We start from the raw sequence: 21593 nt of genomic DNA on the forward strand, positions 1-21593 counted from the left end.
GAGGTGGTATATGGCTGAGGTAGGCTCTGAAATCATGTTGCCTTGGATAGGATGCTCAGGAACCTGATGAAGATAGGGATGGCAGATTGACATCTGATGGGGGATCCCTCGACAAGCACCCATAGTGCAGAAAGAACGGCCCAGGCAGAACTTGCTCTAGGAGAGTTGAGGGAGGTTCCCAGAAGCAGGGACATCAGAGAGACAATTCCTTGAGAGAATGCCATCATCAGCAACCACTGGCCTCTGAACAGGGTGGGGGAGTGGAAACAGGGAAGGCGGGGTTGTACTCTGGCTGCGCAGTTCCCAAAATAACCCAGATCTGAGGGCGGACAGCCCAGCAAGCCATGGGAGCTGAGAGCTTCCCAGTGGCTTCTGGTGACCTTGGAGCCATCCTTGCCCTGTTTTCCAGGCAGGTAGTATCAGAGACAGAACCGGCCCAGGGCCCAAGCATTCAATTCAGGAAGCAAAGTGAAGACCCTCTCTCTTCCTGCGTCCTGTGGTATTTTCCCCTCTACCTGGCCACCAGGGTTCCTCTGGAGCACCCCTCTACTTTGGTCTCTGACTCTCTGATTCCTGTCCTGCAGAACTCCCCCTTCTTCTCTGAGTATCAAATGCTTCTTGCTTCCCTTTCTCCTTGCCCCACCCAGCCTCTCAACTACTGTCTCACCTCTTTCCCACCCTTCTCTCTACTTCTATTCTCTGTCTTGTAAGACAATTCCTAGAAAACTTACACATGTCTGCACACACTCATAATCACATAGTCTAACTGAAAACTTAAGACTAGACCCCAGATTCAGGGATGAGGGCTGCTGGGTACAGAGGTAGGTGTAAAAGGCACTGTGCTGGGTAGAGGGTGTTTCTGAGCCCATTTCCCCTACGGGAGCTGTATCTGGGCATCTGGGGCAGGTGAGCCTGCACATCAGGATACTGGGTGTTCAGCAGACTAATAAATAGCAGCTTGTGGACCAAGTCTGGTTCAGAGAGCAAGCAGGCTCCTGTGAGGCTAGAAGACTCTGCTCTTCACCAATCCAGTCCTAGTAAAGCCTGCCCTTCCTCTGCACACCAGTGGGTCACCAGGTCAGTAGTCAATATGCCGTTGTCATGGTAGCAGGTGTCCCTGTCTAGCCCAGGCTCAGGTTCCAGGAGGTGAGGGTGAAGGAGAATAGGGGACAGGTCCAGCCCTAGAATTAAGAGTTGATACTTATGGAGTGCTACCTCTGTTTTGGGTTAGAGTTTTGGAATCCACACCAAATGTTTGGGGAGAATGAGGCTAGTATTCCTGAAACTAGGAGGCTCTGGGTCTGGCAGGATGCTCTCCTGGTAGGCTGGGCCCAGTGAGCCAGAGTCAAGCCTTTAAGTCAGAGACATGAGTTCAAACCCCTTGTTTTAGCCAGCTGTCAGGTAGTTCCCGGGGCCCTTGGGGGTCTCAGTATTGCCTTGAAAGCTTCAGTCACCTTGACCTTGGTTTTTCTTATTCACCCTCCTGGTGATTTTACAGAAGTAATGCTTTTTCAGCCCTCAGTTTTTCCATCTGTAAAATGGACATGGGAAACATTGTCTCTTCCCACCCCTGTTATGTTGCTTTATAGGTGAGATGAGCCACCATAGAGAAGGCATATAGTCAGCCCCCAAAGGAGATGGTATTTGTTACTTTGTAGGCGATTATCTCTGCCTCAGCCTCTAGGTTAGAGACAGCTTTATGGCCCTCACTAACTTCCTGGGTCACTTTTGCTCCTGAGTCCAGGTTTCCCCATCGGCACAGTGGCCACAGGACCACTGCCCAGCCCTGAGCTGTGTGTTAACATCCCCAAAGCAGGTTAGACAGTTCCCATTATGTCACACCCAGGAGCCTGCCTCTGGAAACTCAAGCCAGCTAAAGAAGGTTAGCCTACCTGGTTACCTAGCAACTGAGGTGTGAGCCAGGGAGGCTTGGGTGTCAGGGTGTCCAATGGTGGCAGCACTCTTCCGGGAGACACAAGGAAGAGACAGGCTCTGTAAAGGACCCTTACCTGAGCCAGACTCAAAGGGAGGCCTCCTATGGCTGCCCAGGTCTCCCTGTAGAAGGGCACTTGGTTCTGGGTAGCTTTATAGGTAGAACACATGGCTAGGCTCAGAGACACTTGAACCCGTTTGGCTGCCAGTTTGACAGAGTAGCTGTCACCACCACCCTTTTCCTGAAAGCTCCCAACCAAACATAAAAAACTTCCTGCCCCCCCTTTTAAAAGCCTGTCACCAACTCCCACAGTGTCACATGCAGTCAATCACATCACCTCTCCCTGGGGTCTCTCTTATTCTTGTGTCTTCCATCAGCACCCACAGCTCTGTGCGCCACTGAAGTGGCCTTTGCAGGTCACTGCCTTTTTGTTGTTGTTGTTGTTGTTTTGTTTTTTGGCCTTGGTTTTCTTATCTGTGAAGCTAGACGGTGAGAAGGAGCCGGTTCCTGTGGCGTGGTGAGCATGTGACCCAGCATGTATGAAAATGTTCCTTGGCAGTTCCCATCCATTCGTTTTCCTGAATTGCTACAGTATGTGTGACCTGTGCTAAGCTAACCTAACTATTTAAGGGTAGTTAAATCCTGCCTTAGGGCACAAGCTGTCTGTGGGAGACCCCCTGCAAAGAGTCCATCAGATAGGTGGAAGTGAGCATTATCCCGACATCAGTCACTGCTGCAGGAACAGCGTGCACGCACGCGTGCGCGCACACACACACACACTCACGCATACACACAAGCCTGCTCTCATTAAGCATCATTTATAACTCCAGCGTTGCTCGGCCCCCACAAAGAGACCCAAAGAGAGTTTTCAGTCTCCACAGAGGCTTTGCTCTCTGCCCTGGGCTGGGTAGGGCTGGAGCCTGGGTGCCTCAGGCAGACGGAAATAGCCGGGCAGACAGATGGTAGGAGAGAGGGAGGAGCTGGCACCACAGAGAACCCGAGCACCATCAGCATCTCCTTGCATGTCCCACTGTCGAGGCCTCCAGGGTAGCCAGGCCTTGCTCTGGTCCCAGCACCGTGTCTGAGTGACCTTGTCAAGCATATCACTGTCCTTCCCGAACCCTCAGGCTCCTCAGTCACCGACCCCAGAGGTTAGACTGTAGAGCCCCTTCAAGTGACAGCCCTTATTTATAATGAGGTAATGGGGTAGCCGTGGAACAGGGTCAGGCTGGTGGCTGAGCCTCCCCAGGGCTTGCCATTCGTCAGCAAATCCGTACTGGGTGGCTGCCAGCCCTCTGACCCAGGGCTGTTTCTAACAGCAGGTGATACGGCCAGGCTGGCTGCTCCCATATTCCCTGCTTGACTTCTTCAAGCACAGTTAGGGCCTGCCATCTGCTTACCACCCCCTCCTACCCTGCCACAGGTCAGCCAAAGCCCCTCACCTGTTCCTGTTCTAGGCCTGGCCCCAGAGACCGGGAAGAGAATCCCTTCAGGGGTTCTTACTAGAGGCTTTCATCCCTGCCCGCCTCCCCTCTGCTTGGGAGGAGGGAGAGGATGGCCTTAGACTTTCTTCATCTTCAGAATGCCATCCTGCACTCTGCACAGCAGCTCCATGTGCCCCCAGTCTAAATCCACTGTGTGCCAAGATCAAGGTACAGGTTGGGTGCCCAGGCTGAACCCAGCTGTGCGACCTTGTCCAGTCACTCCATCTCAGTGAGCCTCAGTTTCTTCATCTTTAAAGTGAAGAAAACCAGGGAGTCTATCTGGAGACCTCTGTGTACATCACTGAGACATTCATAGAGAAAGGGGGCTACGGGGAGCCATCCTGGGGTGACAATACATGGCAGATCCTGGTTATTTGATGTCTGTTCCTGCTCACTCCAATGGCATTATTCATCTGACCAGCTCATTGCAAGAAAGATGACCCTCCTGCTTCTGTGTCTACCTCAGTTTTGACCTTTCCTGGGATCAGGGTTTGGCATACAGCAGGTACTAGAGCTCACTCAGTCCTTGTGTTTTAACTCAAGTGTTGGGAAGTGGACAGGTTTGATACTTATGGTTTCTCAGGGAGAGACTCAAATTCCTGTGGGTTTTCTGTGTGTCCACTGCTATATCCCAGCTGCATCTGTGAGATAACCGGATGAGCCAGGCATGTGAGATAGGAAGTCTTGGGAGCACAAATGGTCATGTCCTGTGGATGGTTTAGTTGGCTCTGCCTGGAGAATGGAGTCAGCATGTGAGGTACTAAGGGAGGGTCTGTTGAGTTGGGCTCTGAAGGGTGAGTAGGAGTTTACCAGGCTAAGAAGCAAAGGCATATGCTAGAGCATACTGGACACATCACAGAACATCACTGAGTTGATTTTTTTGTAGTTTTATTAAATGAGAAATTCTCCACTCATGGATGCTTGAGCAACCAGCAGAAATAATGATGATTACTGTGGGGGAGGGGCAGATACTCACGTGCCCACTGGGGTAGAGGGTAAGATGTATGAGCCAGGGAGTCCATTTACCGATGTCAACGTCCTAGTGGGACTCAGTGTGGAGCTGTTAGAACCACCTAGCCTGACTTTTCTGTGGAAAAGATGGGGACCAAAGAGGGGGAAATGGCAGAGCAAGGAGAGCCAACTGTGGCTCTCAGTGGCATGGTTGATAATGATGTCCATGGAGATATGTGTTCTATGTGTAGCCATGAGCCTTGAGGTCACACCTACAGGTTTTGCTACATGTAGCCCCCACCACAGACCTTTCAATCCTTCTAGACTCAATCTTCTCACCTGTGAAATGGGAATAACAAGTGGATTCTTTGAAACTTTAAGCTAAAAGCCACCAATGAGCACACGCTTCAGATGCTGGGCGCTGCCGCAGGCATTTTGGTCATGGTAACCTTAATGAATTCTCTGGAAACCAGTCACCACCCACTGACATAATTTGGGGACTCCAGGTCTGAAGGGTTCAGGACTGCCTGTGGCAGTCACAGATACAGTGGCAAGATGTCACATGTATGTTAACCTTCTTTCTTGCCCAGAGTCCTTCAAAATGGCCCTGATTCCTTCTCATCTGCTTTTGAACCTGGGGTTGGCAAAACCCTGTTCCAGACTAGGGAGGCTTGGTCATCCTTCCACATGCCCTTAACATACACATATACACATGTGTGCATGTCTACACACAGATATGTGTACACACATGCATACACACATGTACATACACATGGACCCACAGGAATGTGGGCACATTTATATGCATGAATGTGAAAATACATACACACATATACATACAGAGCCCAGGCTTAAACACTCTCTTCCCACCCCACTCAGACAAACTCATGCACACTGTTGAGCCCTGCCTGGCACACCCAGACACACACTGCTGTACACATAGACACACACACACACATTTTCACTTTGTCCTGCTCTGACACAGATTCAGTCTGGGCATGTGTGTCTGCTTGCATGACTGTACATGTTCTTCCTGCCTGGCTCACTCAGGAAGGAGGGAAAATGGTGGCAGCCTGTACGGCATCGAGAGTCCATTAGACACACTAGGGACCTGGGTAACAATACAGATGGCTAGGAATGGGAAACCCCACACATCCCCGAGGACTCAGGAGCCACTGTGTTGGCACAGTCTGCCATGGGCAGGAAGTGAAACCCCTGTCAAGAGAGGTGTCTGGATACATGTGGTAACACTGATGCTGCAGGGAACCCAGGTACCACAGAGACTTGCACCCAAGTTCTGCCCCAACTCTAGAGTCAAGTGAGCTTGGCGATCCAGGATCACTTCTGGGCTCTGTGAGTGTGTGGACCCTGAGGGGGCTATTGTTCTGGGGATGGCATTTCTAGATGTCCCCGCCCTGGCTGAAAATGAGAGCCAACCACTAGAGACACTCACAGCTGAGCCTGTGAACCTAACACCCACTTTGGGCTAGGCCCGACCCAGGTAAGAGAAAACCCTCCTGACCTTGCTTAATCCTTGTAATATGGAGTTCACATTCAGAGGGACCCCAGTTTGGAGACCTGCATCTGAACCCCAGCCCTGAACTCCTCAATCACTTTCTAGGGGGAGCATCCCTGAATACGGCATGATCCAAGTGTGGCATTGTGGGGGGACTGTTAAATACAACATGGCAGGGCTCAAGGAGCTGGGACCAGGTGAGAGCCTTCCTCAGACATGGAGCTATAGAGAAAGGAACTTCCAGACAGGGAGAACTGTGGGCTGAGAGGAAGAAGGAGGAACCCTCGGGGTTTGCATTTAAATCTATAAGGCTGGTTTTGGGCAAGAAGTGAGGGCAGTGCCTTCAGGTTCCCTCAAGCCTGTCAGGCCCGGCTGGGAAGGGAGGGGCTGACACTTAGAGAGAACCAGGCCCAGGATGAAGGTGGGTGTACCTTTGGCTCACTGGGAAGCAGAAGGAGGTTGGTGGCTCAGGAGGGTGACACCTCTGACAAGCCTTGGGCCTGTGTCCAGCTCTACCAACTGCTGCTCTGTGGCTCAGGGCCAATCCTTCCACCTCCTTTCTAGAAATGTGTTATTCTAGGTCAATGTGGGACTGTCAGAGACCTCCCAACACTATGTGGAAGGGAGGGGTAGGTAACCCATCTATACCATGGCTTCTCAGCAGGGACAGAGAGAGGAGTCTGAGACCTATACAGCTACATGCTCTGAGCCAAAGAACTCTGGGCCTAGTTGTTTGCAAGGGAAATGGCCCACACTTCATGGATCCACAGGATGAGGGCCCCCATGGCTGGAGAAATTGCCTAGAAGGACATTACTGGGTACTGTGGGGCCTTAGAGACCAGCAATGGGTAGAATGTGACAGGCAGAGAATTGGGGAGACACTATAGGTGTGATCTCAGAGCACCATGTGGGCCAGTGAGGAGAGGTTGCTTGAGAGTCACAGAAGAAAGAGTTCAAAGGAGTGAGCCATTCGTCTTGGAACTTAGGCATGAAGCCCATGGTAGCTTTAACAAGGCTAGGGTCCTCTGGGCCCGTGTTCCCCAGGAGGCTGCATTCGCATCTGTCCCCTCACAGATGGCTGGTGAGAGCATCTAGCAGCCCCCACCCCTACCCGGACCCCCTTCTGTCACAGGCCTCGGCTGCGCCGGGGAGTGTGGTGCAGCACAGTTATTTTTAGAGGTGGCACCATCTGTTCAACGTACTGAGTGGATTCTGCGTGTCTCCGCCATGGCCGGGGACAGTCGTGCCAAGTCAGGGGAGGGCTGCAGAATGAGCCGGGTCCCTGTCAGTTGCTTCTAGCTGGGACAGTCACTGACCAGCCTACCAGCCTAAGACCTGCAGGGCATATGATTTGGGGGGAGGCAGGGGCAGAGACTAGAAAGATGATGCAGAGTACAAGCCTACAGTGGAAGGTACCATAGGCTCCTTAGTCCCTGCATAGCCTGGACATCTTGTAGATTCTGAGTGTCTGACCTCCAGGATTGAGGTGACCAAGGGACAGACTAAAGAAGAACATGGGGTGGAAGAGGGCTTTATGTATCCCTGTAGGACCTAGCTCCAGGTATGTTGAACTTATGAGCCTGGCCTCATTGGACCAGACAGACTGGAACGCTTTTTCACTTGACTCGCAGCTGTGTGTCTCATCACCAGGGCAACCGTTATATCACCCTGGTAATGTGGAACAGGGGCCTAAAAAATAGCCTTTGGGAGTTCAGAGTTCACTACAGGTGACCCCAGCCTGTATGCAGGGCATGGTCACTACCCTTGGTGAGAGAGCTGGGCTGAGCCATTCCTGCCACAAAGAGCACAGGACTCACAGAAGGGTGAGGGCATCTCAGGGAGCCCAAGAGCTTGGAACTTCTTCAGAGGGGACCACTTGGCAACCTCAAGAAGGCCACCAACTTCAGTTGTGAGGTACAGACCTCAGCATGAGACTTACGTTCTGGTTGCCCTCTGACAATTAAGGGCACAGCCAGCTGCAGGGGAGCCCAGCCTGCCTGAGGACTGTGTTCGCAGAGTGCTCACACTTGTAAGGGGTGGGGTGCAAGCTGGCAAACAGCACCAGGGACTGCGGTATTGAGAGGCGAGCCTGCGGGGGATGCTAGAAACGAGGAGGGGCCGGACTTTAGCATGAGACACAGAATGGAGAACCTTTCAGAGAAGTTGGCATTAGGGCTTGTCTCGGAGATAAAGTTGTAGTTAACAGAAACTCGGTGCCTGGACATTCTAGAAGAGGGGACATGTGCTGGGAGGCAGGAGCATGAATTAGATCAGAAATGGCAAGTGGTGCCATTAGAACAGAGCTCCAGGGGCTGGCAGAGAGCCAGCTGGACAGGATACTAAAGGCCTGGCCCTGAATAGGTTTCTTAAAAACAGCCACTAGGGTGCTATTGCAGGCTTTTAGTGGTAGGGGGAGGGGTGATGTGAGTGTGAGTGTACAGTGGTGTGTGTATGTGTGTGTGTTTGTGTGTGTGTGTGTGTGTGTACAGTATACATTTATGATGTGTTTATGTATATGTGTGAGATGTGATATGTCTGTGTATGATGTTATATGTTTGGGTGTAAGTGTCATGTATGTATGTGGAGTAAGTATGGGCATATGATATATGTGTGGATTATGAGGTGGGATGTGAGAGGGATGCATGTGGATGTGTGTTGCATGGTGTTAGCAGTATATGTGGTGTGTATGTGTGTGTGTGTGTGTGTGTGTGTGTGTGTGTGTGGTATGGTATATACATGTGTGTGTGGAGTGGTGTGTGGTGTATGTGGAATAGTGTGTTCATATGGCATATGTATGGTATGGGTTTGTATGTATGCATATGGTATGGTATGTGTGTACTATGTAGGTCTAGTATATGATTCTGGTGTGTGGGTTGGTGTATGTGTGTATGACATATGTGTGTGTTAGGTGGTATGTGGGGTGGTATGTGTGTTATACGTGTATATTGTGGTGTTTAGATGTGGTTGTGGTGTGTGTGTGGTGTGTATGATATATGTGGGGTATGTGTTATATGTGTATGGTTTTGTGTGTGAATATGGGTGTGGTATGGTGTATAAGTATATGACATATGTGTGTGGTATACGTGTGTGTGTATTAGGGGACTGGCAGTTGTGGTAGGGTGTGGGTGTGGTGAATACATGTGAATGTATAGATTTTATTTCTCTATAAGCACATGCAGAAGCCAGCGCAGGGAGTCCAGTTTCTTCCTGTCTCTCTCTGTGTAGCCTCAAGACAAAATCTCTAACTGAATTGAAAGCTCGCCATTTTGTCTGGAAGGCTGCCCAGTAAACTCCCAAAATGCACCTGTCTCTGACCCTAGATACTGTATAGGTTCAGGCAACCATTCCCAGGTTTTCAGATGGGGCCTAGGGATATTAATTCAGACCTTTATGTTTATGTAGACAGTACTTTAACCACCGTGTCAGCTCCCCAACCAAAAAGGGAGGTAGCATGTAGGCACAAAGTGATAGACCACATGGGCACAGGTCTCAGTTCTATCCTGAGCAATGCCCTCATCAGTTGCATATTCTTGGGGAAGCTGTTATTTTACATTTTTAAGCCTCAATTTCTTCATCTACAGAAAAAGCATCAGACATCTTTCTCTGTGTACTATTGTAGGGTAGGGTCTACGGAGTACAATGTAGCCCTTACTTCATAGAGGCCTTTGTATGTGGCTGCTGCCACCACCCTTGCTTGCTGCAGCAGGATGAAAGGAGGGTGTGGGACTAGGAGAGCTTAGGAGCCCTAGAATGTGAGTGAGGTGGGTGTGCCAGAGTCCAGAGCCTAAGGAAGAGAGGAAAGGGGAGCTGTCCAGGTCTGGGCACCTGATTACTATAAAGGATGAAAGTGTCACTAAACAGCTTTTTAGATTCCACAAAGATCACAAGTCCTATGGAAGAATAAGTGCATCTGAGCAAGGCTAAGGGCCCGGATATCGATCTAAAAACAGGAATGCTGGGTAGCAATAAGAAGGTCAGTTGTAGATCCCAGGGTGAAGACACAGTGGAAAACCCTATGTTGATGCAGTCTGGTACCAGGTAAATAGCAAAGCCCAGGGCTAAAGAGGTTAAGTGCAAATGCAGGACCATGGCAAGCCCAAGAAAAGCCATGGCATGTATGGTCAGGGGGAGAAAACCCTAAGAAGTAGGAAGGAGAGTGTGAGGGGACATCTGTCACACACAAAGATCTAGAGACTGGAAATTCCTGTAGTTGGCTGCTTTCAATCACCTGCAAAACCATCTGAGGTCCTGGCCTATCAGGAAGCAGCATTTAATCGATTAGAAAGAGACAACCAGGATAGTGCAGAGCCAGAACCTTTAGCAAGGAAGTACCAAGTGCTAGAGACCAGAAGCTTCTTTAAGCTACCAGCCTATATCTCCAGATCCTCATCCACCCACACAGGGTGGGGCTGCCACATCTCTGTTTTAATCAGCCCCCCTGGGGTGTCAACATTACCAGACCTGAATGAACTGTCTTTGAGCAGCCTTGTTTTAAGAAGGGAGCCCATGTATCAACCATAGCTACTGCAGTTTCCTGGCCTTTGATGCCCTTCCTCTAAGTCTGAGGCCAAGGTTGAGGTAGCACACAGAGAGCTGGCCTTTCCTATCTCTTTGCATGGAGATAACCTGTGCTCAGGCATAGTGACATGAAGTACACAGTCACCAACACAAGTCACTCCTTGGCTGAAGCATACTGAGAGCACGGTGGCTGGCCTGTGCTGAAAGATGCCACACGCCACAGGATCACTCCGTCTCCTCCACTCCAGAGACACCCGAGACACAAGAGTCCTACTTCGTCTTTGCTGTCCACAGACTTCTGCAAACTCTGACTACATAGAAGTATTTTTTTCTCTGCCTCTAGTCTAGATCCCAAGGGACTCATTGAACTATTTTTAAACAGCCTCCCAACTTAGGCTTATCCCTGGCACTTCTGGATGTTCCTCCCTTCCCCGTGGAGAAAAGAACTTAGTAAATTCAGTGAGAGGTTTCCCAAAAACCTAAGTATGCCCTTAGTTCTGGTAGGAGCCAGGGCACAGAAACAAATAAATCCCCGGTTGCTGGCACTTCTGATTAGGGGTAAGTGACAGAGATATACTGATACATTCTCTGCCCATGCACTTCAGTGGCATCATTAAGTGGTGTCATATTTCTGCCTCGGTGTGTCCACGGGAACAGCCCCTATTTCCTGAGAAGCGCCCTTTGAGCCTTACTCTTAAATGTGACAGATAACCTCCCTGTGCCCGTTCAAGAACTCATGAAAACACAGTGCCCTTCCCAGAACCCTCAGATTGCATCCCAGATCCACAGATACTTTTAACTCTGACCTTCTCAACCCCTCAGCCTGACAGCTAACCTTGCTGTCCTGGGGAGCTTAGGAACATTTACAGCACTTTGTCTTATCAGAACTAGAGCCTCTGGACAGCTCTCTGTCAGGCATTCTTTCAGTTTCTCCCTCCAAATAATCAGCACCTCAGAATTGAGGACAGCTCAGAGTGGAATCAGTTGCCCTTCTTACAGTGCTCGGTTAGAGGCATGAGCCTGTTTCAGTACCAGGACCATGTGGACAGCTCACATGCCAAAATCTGCAGTCAACTTACAGGGGGTAGCAAAGGGCTGATGTCATCGGGTTTCCTGACACCCAGTGGCTCTCAGCATCTTCTCCAGTCATCTATCAATATTTCATCCCCAGAGTCTACTCCCTAGGCCCCATCCCTTCACAGTCAGAGGTGACTGCGGACCCATCAGCCGGCTAGAAATCCATGCTGCCAGGGTTGTTGAGATTACATGTCATTGCCCTCAGCACACAGAGGCATCAACCCCAATCTGGCTATTCTCCCTTTCTTTGAAGCTCTGTTTATAGCCTGTGAGGACAGAGCAGGAAAGGAGGGAGAACAGAGAGAACAGTGCCTGAAAGGGACATCGTCACTGTGTGATCTCAGAGCTGGGAGCTTTCAGGATTGCAGAGAGATTTCATGATGGGGAGGAAGGTGAATCTGAGAGAAGGTTGAGGCATGTGGCTGGACTCAGAGAATAATGCCCAAATCACCCATCCCATGCCAGGTGCGCCACTATACCCAGCCTGTCACCACACAACCCAACCTTTCATCTCCAGCAACCCAGAATAGCCCTTCCCAGTGTGTTGCTATATTAAGTCCTTCTTATGTGCACCCACTAATGGCTTGATTGTTTTAGCTTGGTCAGGAAACTTCAACAGGAAGCACACAAAGAAGCATGCTTTAAGGCAAACACTGCTGTGCCTCAATGGGAAGCTGTGGATTATAACTGAATGGGTGGTTGGGTTAGTAGCTGGATAGATGGGTAGTAAGTGAGTATATAGATGGATGAATATGTAGGTGGATAGATAAACTTATAGGTAGTAGGTGGGTATACAGATGGATAATTGGGTGGATGGGCCACTACACTAGAAGATGCTTAAGTAGGTGGGTGGGTAGATGGCTAGGTGGGTAGTAGATGGATGGTTAGGTGGTAGGTGGGTGTATGGATGGATGATTAGATGGGAAGGTGGATATACTGACAGATGATTAAGTGGGTGGGTGGATAGTTAGGTCGATGAATAATGAGCAGTAATGAACAGGCAGGTAGGTAATTGAATTGATACTTGGATATGTGTGTGAACAACCTAGTTCTCCAGAGATGGATGCTTGTCCCACCACTACCATTGGCAGCTCATCCAGAGACCAGGGGCAGTGGAGGAAGCTGACACTAGGACAGACACTGTGAAGAAGCCCCGGGTTCCTCACTGCCCACCCTGCTCCTGCCACCCATCACCCATGTCCGCAAGCCTCTCGGGGCTCTTTGTGGGAATTTTTCCCTTCCTTTCTTTTTTTTTCTTCTTTTCTTTTTTAGAGTTTCCTTTTCTGGTTAACAGAATAGCGTTTGCCTAAAAATAGCCATAACTTTGCTTCTGAGGTATTCATTTTCAGTTCCTTTTTCCCTGTTCTCATTCCTCAGCTGTGAGGATACAGAGCTGAGGTTGTCAGCCCCCACTTTGACGAGCCCTCATGCATATACACACTGCAGGGCTTGAACACTCAGATGGGGGTTCTCTCTGGCTCAGTCATGTTCCCACACTCCCATGGACCTACTCAGTGACCTGTGTGATTCCTTTCATTCTTTGGGGTCCCTCATACTAAGCACATATTTGACACTGTGAGGACCTCCCCATCTCTCACATCCCTAAGTTGGGTCTTCCCAGGCCTAGTCCCATATATACTCACACTATAGCACACACCTGCCCAATACGTGCCTGTGTACCAATACCCATGCTCTCCCAAAACCATCAGCTTCTTTCCTTTTTACACACATGTACAGAGGAAATTATCTTCTCCCAAGAAAGATTTATAAGAACTCTGTTCCTCTATCTCCACCTGTTGGGCTGAGCTTTCTGCTTCTCTGGCCTCCTACCCAGCTCCCCTGTGCCACCAGAATGTGTAGCTAGGAGAGAAAAGAAAATGCCCTCCCCAGGGGAGAGAGACAATTAGTTCATTTAGACCAGAGCAGAGGATACAACACCTTTGTGCTGAGCTGATTGGGTGATGCCGGAGCAGAGATGAAGATGCTTAAGTGAGCAGCAAAGCACATCTTGGGTTGTTTTAAAGGGGGGCACTCAGTTTAAATAGTCCAGTTTTGCCGGTTAGAAGCAGAAGGTGAATGAAATGACCATTCATCAAGTAACGAACACTTTCTTATTGCCAGGGGCTCTGCCTCAGTTAATCCTTACAAAATCCTGCACACTTGACTGAATGATCTCCATCTTGGGGGATGAACTAAGACAGAGATTAGAGTCCTGCCAGAGCCATATAAGAAGCAGAGGCAGACTTGGGTGGCCTGGGAGCACCACACTTGTGTCCCCATATCAGTTCTTGCTGTCAGGGATAGTTCAAAGAAAGTGGTGGCTTTAAAATGCATATTCAGGTGGCATTTAAATTCAGCACCTCTTAAAACAGAAGGATTTGGCATCCAGGAGTTATTTTTAGCAGACAGTTCATTTGCAACCGTCCCAGCTACCAGGCATGCTTCAGCTCAGATCTGAAAAGCTGTTGGTTTGAGCTAGGGGTTGCTTTTTTTAAATCTCTCCTTTGAAATATAGATTCCCTCTTTGTTAAATTAGCTCAAATATATAATTTATAGATTTATATAATATATAAATTAACTCCTATATGCATGCGTATAAAATCTCCTTCCTTTGCTAGCACCTCTCCTGAGAAGACTTTCAGAAGCTCCCTAACCTGTTCTTGATTCATTAAGATCTAACAATGCATACTCATTCAAATGCTAAGATGAAACCAAAATTTAGAAATCCAACATTGTCACAATGTTCTGGTTTCTAAACAGCTTGGAACTTCAGAAAATGAAAGGACCCTGGAGCAGAGTAGCCCATTCTCCTCACTTGTCTCATGGAAACTGAGCCCCAGAGAAGAAAGAGGCTTGATTAATGTCACACAACAGAAGCTGGAATTGGAGGGAGATGGACTCACTGTGTGACCTGCTCTGTTTCTCAACCTACCTTTCTCCTGCCCTCAGTTCCATCCACACACTATTCATCTATCCATGCACACATCTTTTTTTTCCTTCCTCTTTTCATCCCCCCAATCTATCCATTCTTCTACCTGCCCATTCATCTATCCATCTAAGAGAGAGAGAGCGGGGGGAGACCTATCAACATATCCATCCATCTCATAGATGATAACTCGAAGGCTGACCTAGGGCCTCATTCATTCACTAAACATTTACAGAACACACATCAATGTCAGTACTGTGTGTCCCCACAGGAAGCATGGCTATTGTCCATGTGTGTCTCTCCAGCCCTCGTGTAAAGGAGATAGCTCAGTAGGCCCAAGCAATAAAGTGTGATTTGTACACCAAGCCAGGGACACATACGTAGGCTGGATGGACAGAGACATTGAAGCCAAGAAGGCCAGCAGCTGCTAGAAAGGCCAATGCCTGGGCAGATACAAGTGCTGCAAATGTGGCCACCGTGGGGCTGAGAGGGTTAGCACAGACATTTGAGTCATTGGCTTTTTCTGTCTGCCTTATCTCACTGGGGTTCTACCAAGTGCTTTTGTGGCTATGAACCCCATGACTTTGTATTGATCATGGTTAACAGTCATAGCAAGTTCCAAAGTAAGCTGTGCAATTTAAAACTTAAAAACAAGGTGCCCAGCATGGGGGTGACCTTGTGCAAGTGGCTGTGAGATGTGGAGTTGGGGTGTGACCAGCATCAGATGGAGAAGATAAGAGTCACCTATGAATGACCTAAGCTCCAAGTTGTTGCTGATTCGGTCATCCCAGACTTTCATCCCTCTATACTTCCTCACAAGCCCCTCCCACCAGATGTGTGTTTCCATTTCTTTCTGGGGCAGCTTCCTATTTATATGCAAGAAAGGGTATCACCTGCTCACTGTGCTTGCAGCACCCAGGATTCTCCATGGCAGCACTGATTGTCAGTTCTTAGGTGGAAGGGACCAGGTCTCGATTATTCATTGTCTGGTACCAGGTGGGTTTCCACAATACTGTCATTGAAATGAGGACTGGGGCATGTGGGGGGTAGATGCGCAGGTAGTGGACTGATGAAGGAGTAGAAGGAAGATGGGAGAGTGGAAATGAGGGATGGATGGAGAAAAGAAGGGAGGGAGAGAGAAAGGGAGGGAGGAAAGGAGGGAGGAAAGGAGGGAGAAAAGGAGGGGGAGGAAGGAAGGAAGGAAGGAAGGAAGGAAGGAAGAAAAGAAGGAAGGAAGGAGAAGAATAAATGGTATGTCATGGATGGATGGGTGGATGGATGGATGGATGGATGGATGGATGGATGGATGGATGGATGGACAGGCAGATGGATATATGGGCAGACAGACAGACTAATAGGCAATATAAGGATGGTGGATAGATAGATGCATGAGGATGTAGATGAATGGATAGATAAGTGGAAGGAAGCAAAGAAAGAGATGGTGTGTGGGTGGGTGGATAGATGGATGGACCGATGGGTAGCTACATAAAGGAAAGAAAGTAAGATAGATGGTGAGTGATCAGATGGATACGGTTTAAAATCAGTTTATCTTAATCCGTATTCCTTCATATCAACAGAAGCCCATTAACTTGTGCCTGTTATTCTGATCACAGAGATAATTGCTGCTAACACTTCTCTTGGCTTGTGCTGTCACAGAAGTAATTATCAGTGCCTGTAAGCCATGCCACAGGTATCAAGGGATGGAGTGAAAACAGCACCTTAGGTTTAAAAGCCCCTTGTGGTTTGTAAGCCACTTCGCTTTCCATATGGTGCTTTGTTTAAGCCTCAGGAGAAGTCCTTGAGAGAGCATTACAAAGCAAGGCCCTGGAGCTCTCAGAGTGAGTGAGTCTCTGTGTGCCCTGGTTCAAATTCCAGATCCATTGCTGCCAACCCTCATGAGGCTGCAGCCACCTTCCTTAACCTCAGTTCCACATATGTTTTGTGATGATATCCAGGTCTTAAGTCTGCCTCTGCCTCTGCCTCTCTGCCTCTGCCTCTCTGTCTCTGCCTCTTTCTCTCTGTCTCTCTGCCTCTGCCTCTCTGCCTCTGCCTCTCTGTCTCTGCCTCTGTCTTTCTGCCTCTGCCTCTCTGTCTCTCTGTCTCTGCCTCTGCCTCTCTGTCTCTCTGCCTCTGTCTCTCTGCCTCTGCCTCTCTGTCTCTGCCTCTGTCTCTCTGCCTCTGCCTCTTTGTCTCTCTGTCTCTGTCTCTCTGCCTCTGCCTCTCTGTCTCTCTGCCTCTGCCTCTCTGTCTTTCTACCTCTGCCTCTCTGTCTCTCTGCCTCTGCCTTTCTGTCTCTCTGCCTCTGCCTCTCTGTCTCTCTGCCTCTGCCTCTCTGTCTCTCTGTCTCTGTCTCTCTGCCTCTGCCTCTCTGTCTCTCTGCCTCTGCCTCTCTGTCTCTCTGTCTCTGTCTCTCTGCCTCTGCCTCTCTGTCTCTCTGCCTCTCTGTCTCTCTGCCTCTGCCTCTCTGTCTCTCTGCCTCTGCCCCTCTGCCTCTGCCTCTCTGTCTCTACCTCTGTCTCTCTGCCTCTGCCTCTCTGTCTCTCTGTCTCTGTCTCTCTGCCTCTGCCTCTCTGTCTCTCTGCCTCTGCCTCTCTGTCTCTCTGCCTCTGCCTCTCTGTCTCTCTGCCTCTGCCTCTCTGTCTCTCTGTCTCTGCCTCTGCCTCTCTCTCTCTGCCTCTGCCTCTGTGTCTCTCTTTGTCATCTCCCACCCACACTGTTGCCTGAGGCTGAGGACCAAGGCTTCCCAAGTTACAAATAAAAAGTCACCTCTTATCCTTAAGAAAGCAAAGCCTGCACTAGAAGATTTCTAGTGAGTCCCTCCCTCCAGCAATAGGTACACCTACCCTGAGCTCAGACCCACCTACGCCTCCAGACAGCAAGGATCCAAAATGCTACACCTCATCTGCTCTTCATCTTGTTCACAAGTCACTCTGCGTTGTTAGATCACCGTCTTCTCAAGCCTTTTAGTTTTTATTTCTCTCCTGTTTTCTTGGATTTCCCCAAGACACAATCTGCAATAGAAAGTGTGCTGATCAACATAGAACCCCTTATGTCCCCTCTGTGTGGGACCCAGACCTCCTCCAACCTTGTGCTCCAAGAGCGCTCTCCACACCTCTTTCAGCTTGCATGTGCTGGGTTCAGGGTCCTGCTGAGGACCTGCAGTCTTTGTAGCCATGGAAAAAAGTAGTAAGCCTGAGTCATGTGAGCCAGCACTTCCTAAAGAGGCTCTGGTCCATAGAACAGGCTCTAGCCGGGCCCTTCTTATGGGATGGTGGGCCACAGTCTAAAGTTTAAAATTTCTCTAACATTGTGCTGCTGTGTGAACTTGGATAAATTTCTTCAATCCCGTGGGGCTCATTCTTTTTGTCAGTAAAATGGGCTTAATTATAATAGCCACCGGATGGGGTTATAAAGAGCTAATGGGAAGCTGGGCGTGGTGGGGCATGTCTGTTCTGCCAGCATTCGGGAAATGAAAACTAGGGGACCAGAAGTTTAAGGTCATTGGAGGACAGCCTACAAGAGATACTGTGTGTGTTTGTGACATTGCTTACTTTTTATTTCATTCATTTATCCGTAGTTATTTACCAGATGAATGGTGAGGTACCATTTTAGCCAGAGCAACACATGAAATACACTGCCTGCATCCTTGAAACTTAGCTCCTAGCAGATGAGACTGTATGAAGCATGTGAACACATGCACATGCATTGTGTGTGTGTGTGTGTACATGTGTGCATGCATGTGCATGTCTATGTTGCTAGGGATAGATCCCAGCATGTGAGATAAGCACTATGCTGCTTGCTTTCATGCTTAGCAGTCATGTGTAATACTATATGTACAGAGACCTCTTAGCATGTCATCTGATGTATGATACTTGTTTAAGAAATGAAGGGGAAAGTCCTTGTGAGAGGGACCAACATGTAATGCCAGCACTTGGGAAGTAAAAGCAGGAGAATCCAGAGTTCAAGGCCACCTTTCACTACATAGCAAGTCTGAGGCTATTCTGTCTCCAAAAAAAAAAAAAAAAGAGGAAAAAAGGATTATTGTTTGTATTCATGGACAGAGTTGGCCTCCATTCACCTGGTCCTAAGGTGAGTGAGACCTTATGAGCTTGGATAATGTCATTACAGGGCCACCTCTGCACTGGAGGGAAGGTACAGGCACACAGTGTTTCTGGCACCCAGACTTCCTCTTAAGGCATCATATCTATACCATACTCTGCTCTGTGGGATACCTATTGGTCCCAGTGTATATATAGTGCATTTTCAGTTTATGTAAGTTGAAGTGTCTCCTGTAGGATGGCATAGGATGCCTCAGTCAGGACACAAGACATACACCCTACTGTATTAACTACCAGGGTTTGCTTGCACAGCCCATCCTGCCCAGCATATCTGAGACAACTTCCCCCAGGGAAGAAGAGGGAAGGGCACCATCACAACTGGACTTCTCCACCCTCTTGCTCTCTGTGGCCCTTGACAAACTCTTTCCCCACTGAGAAAATGAAACACACAAACCTGCCACAGTGACTCTAAAATGTGGTGAAGAGGCCTGTGAAGAGAAAGGTCAGATAGGTGGAGAGCGGACTGATTCTGGCACCTTTCTTCTTCCTGTATCCCTGCTCCTCACTGTCCACCCAGGCTAGCTGGCTATGGCTGATGGGAGGGGCTGATCCTGCGCCAAGCTCAAGAGAGCTCAGCTGGGGCCCTTTGTCACCCAACCCTTGCTGGGGCCCCAGCTACTGGTGTTAGGTATCCTGGCAGATAGGATTCTCTTCCTGGCAGCCTGAAGCCACTGCACTCCTGCATGGGTAGAGCAGAGAGAAGTGACTCCCTCCTTCCAGAGGGACCTGCAGGCTGCTGGATGCTGTCCTTGGTGCTGACCAGTGGGGGCTCCAGGTGAGGGCTCCACAGATCCCAGCTCTTGCAGGGAACCAACGCTCTGGATTCAAGGACAGCTTCATGAATACTTATGGTGGTTCCCCTGACACTGGTCTGAGTTCCTGGAGGACTGCGGTGGGGGCTGTGGGTACAGATGGGGCCTGTAAGGGGGAGTGTCGTAGAGGAGATGTCAGGGGACTTATAAGGAGAGGAGTTGTGTCCCAGACTGTATGGACGAACAGCATGTGTAAATACATAGGGCCAGTGAGAGAAGGTCTTCTGTGTGTCTATGAAGGGACATTCAGTTACATGCCTAGAGATAGGACAATGTGTGACAGTGTGCAAGGGAGGTGTCTCCACCAGGGTAGCATGAAATGCAGCCCTGTGCTGGTATGTCTGTGACCATGGGATAGGCACAAAGAGAGCAACTGGTATGTTGCATAGCATCTGGGCTGTTTAGCAAGAGAGCAGTTTCACCCCAGGGTATGTGTAGGAGGAATTCAGTGTATCATGTGAATATACCCCTGGCTTGAATAATATAGTAGCCAAAGGATTGGCAGTATGCTGGTGTGTTGAGGGAATGAGAACCAGATGTGTGTGTGTGTGTGTGTGTGTGTGTGTGTGTGTGTGTGTGTGTGTGTGTATTCAATGGTTCCTGAAGGTAGCAGATTAACACTGTTTCTTGACTCTCCTAAACATCTGTCTTTGGATATCTCACCCTCATCATCACTCACTCTGTGATTGTATCCACAGGAGCTGTCCTGACCATGTAGATGCCAGCCCCAGGGATCAGCATGGGCCCCACTGAATGGAGACTCCTGGGACAGCATTCCTGAGCCTCTTCGGCCCCTGGACCTCACCCCACTTCTGGGGACACTCCTCGGAGCTCTCCAGTGCTGTCGCCAGCCCACCTCAGCCATCACCTCCTCCAGGGACTCGAAGTTGGTCGCCTCAAGCTACTGCCCTCTGGTGAGGGTGTACTGAGGACAGCCACATACAGCCATCACCCAGAGGTCCCTTTTCCAGTGCTGACCCTCAGGCCCAGCCTGAGTAGAGACTTCAGCAAACATGGGTGATATGACCAACAGCGACTTTTACTCCAAAAACCAAAGAAATGAGTCGAGCCATGGGGGCGAGTTTGGGTGCACCATGGAGGAGCTGCGCTCCCTCATGGAGCTGCGGGGTACCGAGGCTGTGGTCAAGATCAAGGAGACATATGGGGACACTGAAGCCATCTGCCGGCGCCTCAAAACCTCGCCTGTTGAAGGTAGGTGTGGGAGGCTTACACTCGGGTTGCTGTGGAGTTGGCTCCGGGGTCTGTGCCCATGAAGTCTAACAGTGGGGATATCTCCAAGGTAGACTGAAACATTAATGTCTTCAGACTCTAGCTGTGTTCTAGCAAGGAGGCTGAATCTCATCACATGTCTGGCTCATGCCACTTATGGAGAGAATGGCAGTCAGACAGTTGGGTGAGGGCTATACACTGGAAAGAAGGTGTTAAATCAGCCTGAAGAGGTGGTAACTACCACCTCTGTGAGAACCAAGAGGCATCTGGCTTTGAGGGTGAGTGGGAGCGGGGACTCAGAAAGTACCCATGTCCTGCTCACCTGTGTCCAGACACAGCATGGATTCCACACTGTGGTTGCAGCTCAGAGTCCAACCTCCAGCCCACACCTATATACTGTTCCCATGCTTCTGAAGTGCCCTCCTCATGGCTGCCTTGGGCACAGACCCACAGCACTGTAGACAGGAAGTTTCATGCAGTTATCACAGCATGCCCTGCCTCCCGGTTGCAGGGGCCAGTTGTAGTCACAAATCCAGGCTCTGGATAAAGAGCATGGGGACAGAGGAATGGGCCAGAGAGCCAGTTATGAGCTATGATGGACAAGATGGTGGATGTCCTCATAGGCTCTTTCCTGGAGAGTAGGAGTGGGGGCCATCTTACGACTTCACAAAGTAAACAGGCCCGGGGGCTTCCAATGAGAAGCACTGAGCTACTGCCACCACTGCTGCTGCCACCAATACCACTGCCACCACTGCCACTGCCACCTTTTCAGAGGCAACCAGAGGTTGGGCATGTCCAAGAGACAGAGCAAAAAGAGCTTAGCCCTGCTAGGACTCCATTTCTATGAGTTACCCACTGTGGCCATGTGGGAAGCTTTTCCTACACAAAGCCAGAGGAACAGGCAGATGGCTCTACCCTGACTCCTCCAGGCCTGTGACCCAGAGCAATGGCTGCCCTGAGCCTGGGCCTCTTCCTCTGGAATATGAAGCACAGTGCTCCCTGTGCAGAAGCTTTCTGTAGAATTGGAC

The 21593-nt window shown here is 49.6% G+C and overlaps 1 protein-coding gene across 9 annotated transcripts in view; it reads left to right on the top strand.

Moving 5' to 3' along the window:
- Positions 1-20348: 20348 nt before the first annotated feature.
- The window catches only part of ATP2B2 (ATPase plasma membrane Ca2+ transporting 2), a gene marked incomplete at both ends in the record, with an annotated part of 91435 nt that continues 90190 nt past the window's right edge, over positions 20349-21593 (top strand). For all 9 annotated transcript variants that reach the window (XM_080914151.1, XM_080914155.1, XM_080914150.1 and 6 more), the window contains one exon: positions 20349-20547. In XM_080914151.1, coding sequence (XP_080770277.1) covers positions 20349-20547 — 199 coding nt within the window. The remainder of the gene's footprint in view (positions 20548-21593) is intronic.

Source organism: Micromys minutus (assembly GCF_963924665.1).
Source record: "Micromys minutus genome assembly, chromosome: 3".
In the NCBI taxonomy this organism is placed as follows: Eukaryota; Metazoa; Chordata; class Mammalia; order Rodentia; family Muridae; genus Micromys; species Micromys minutus.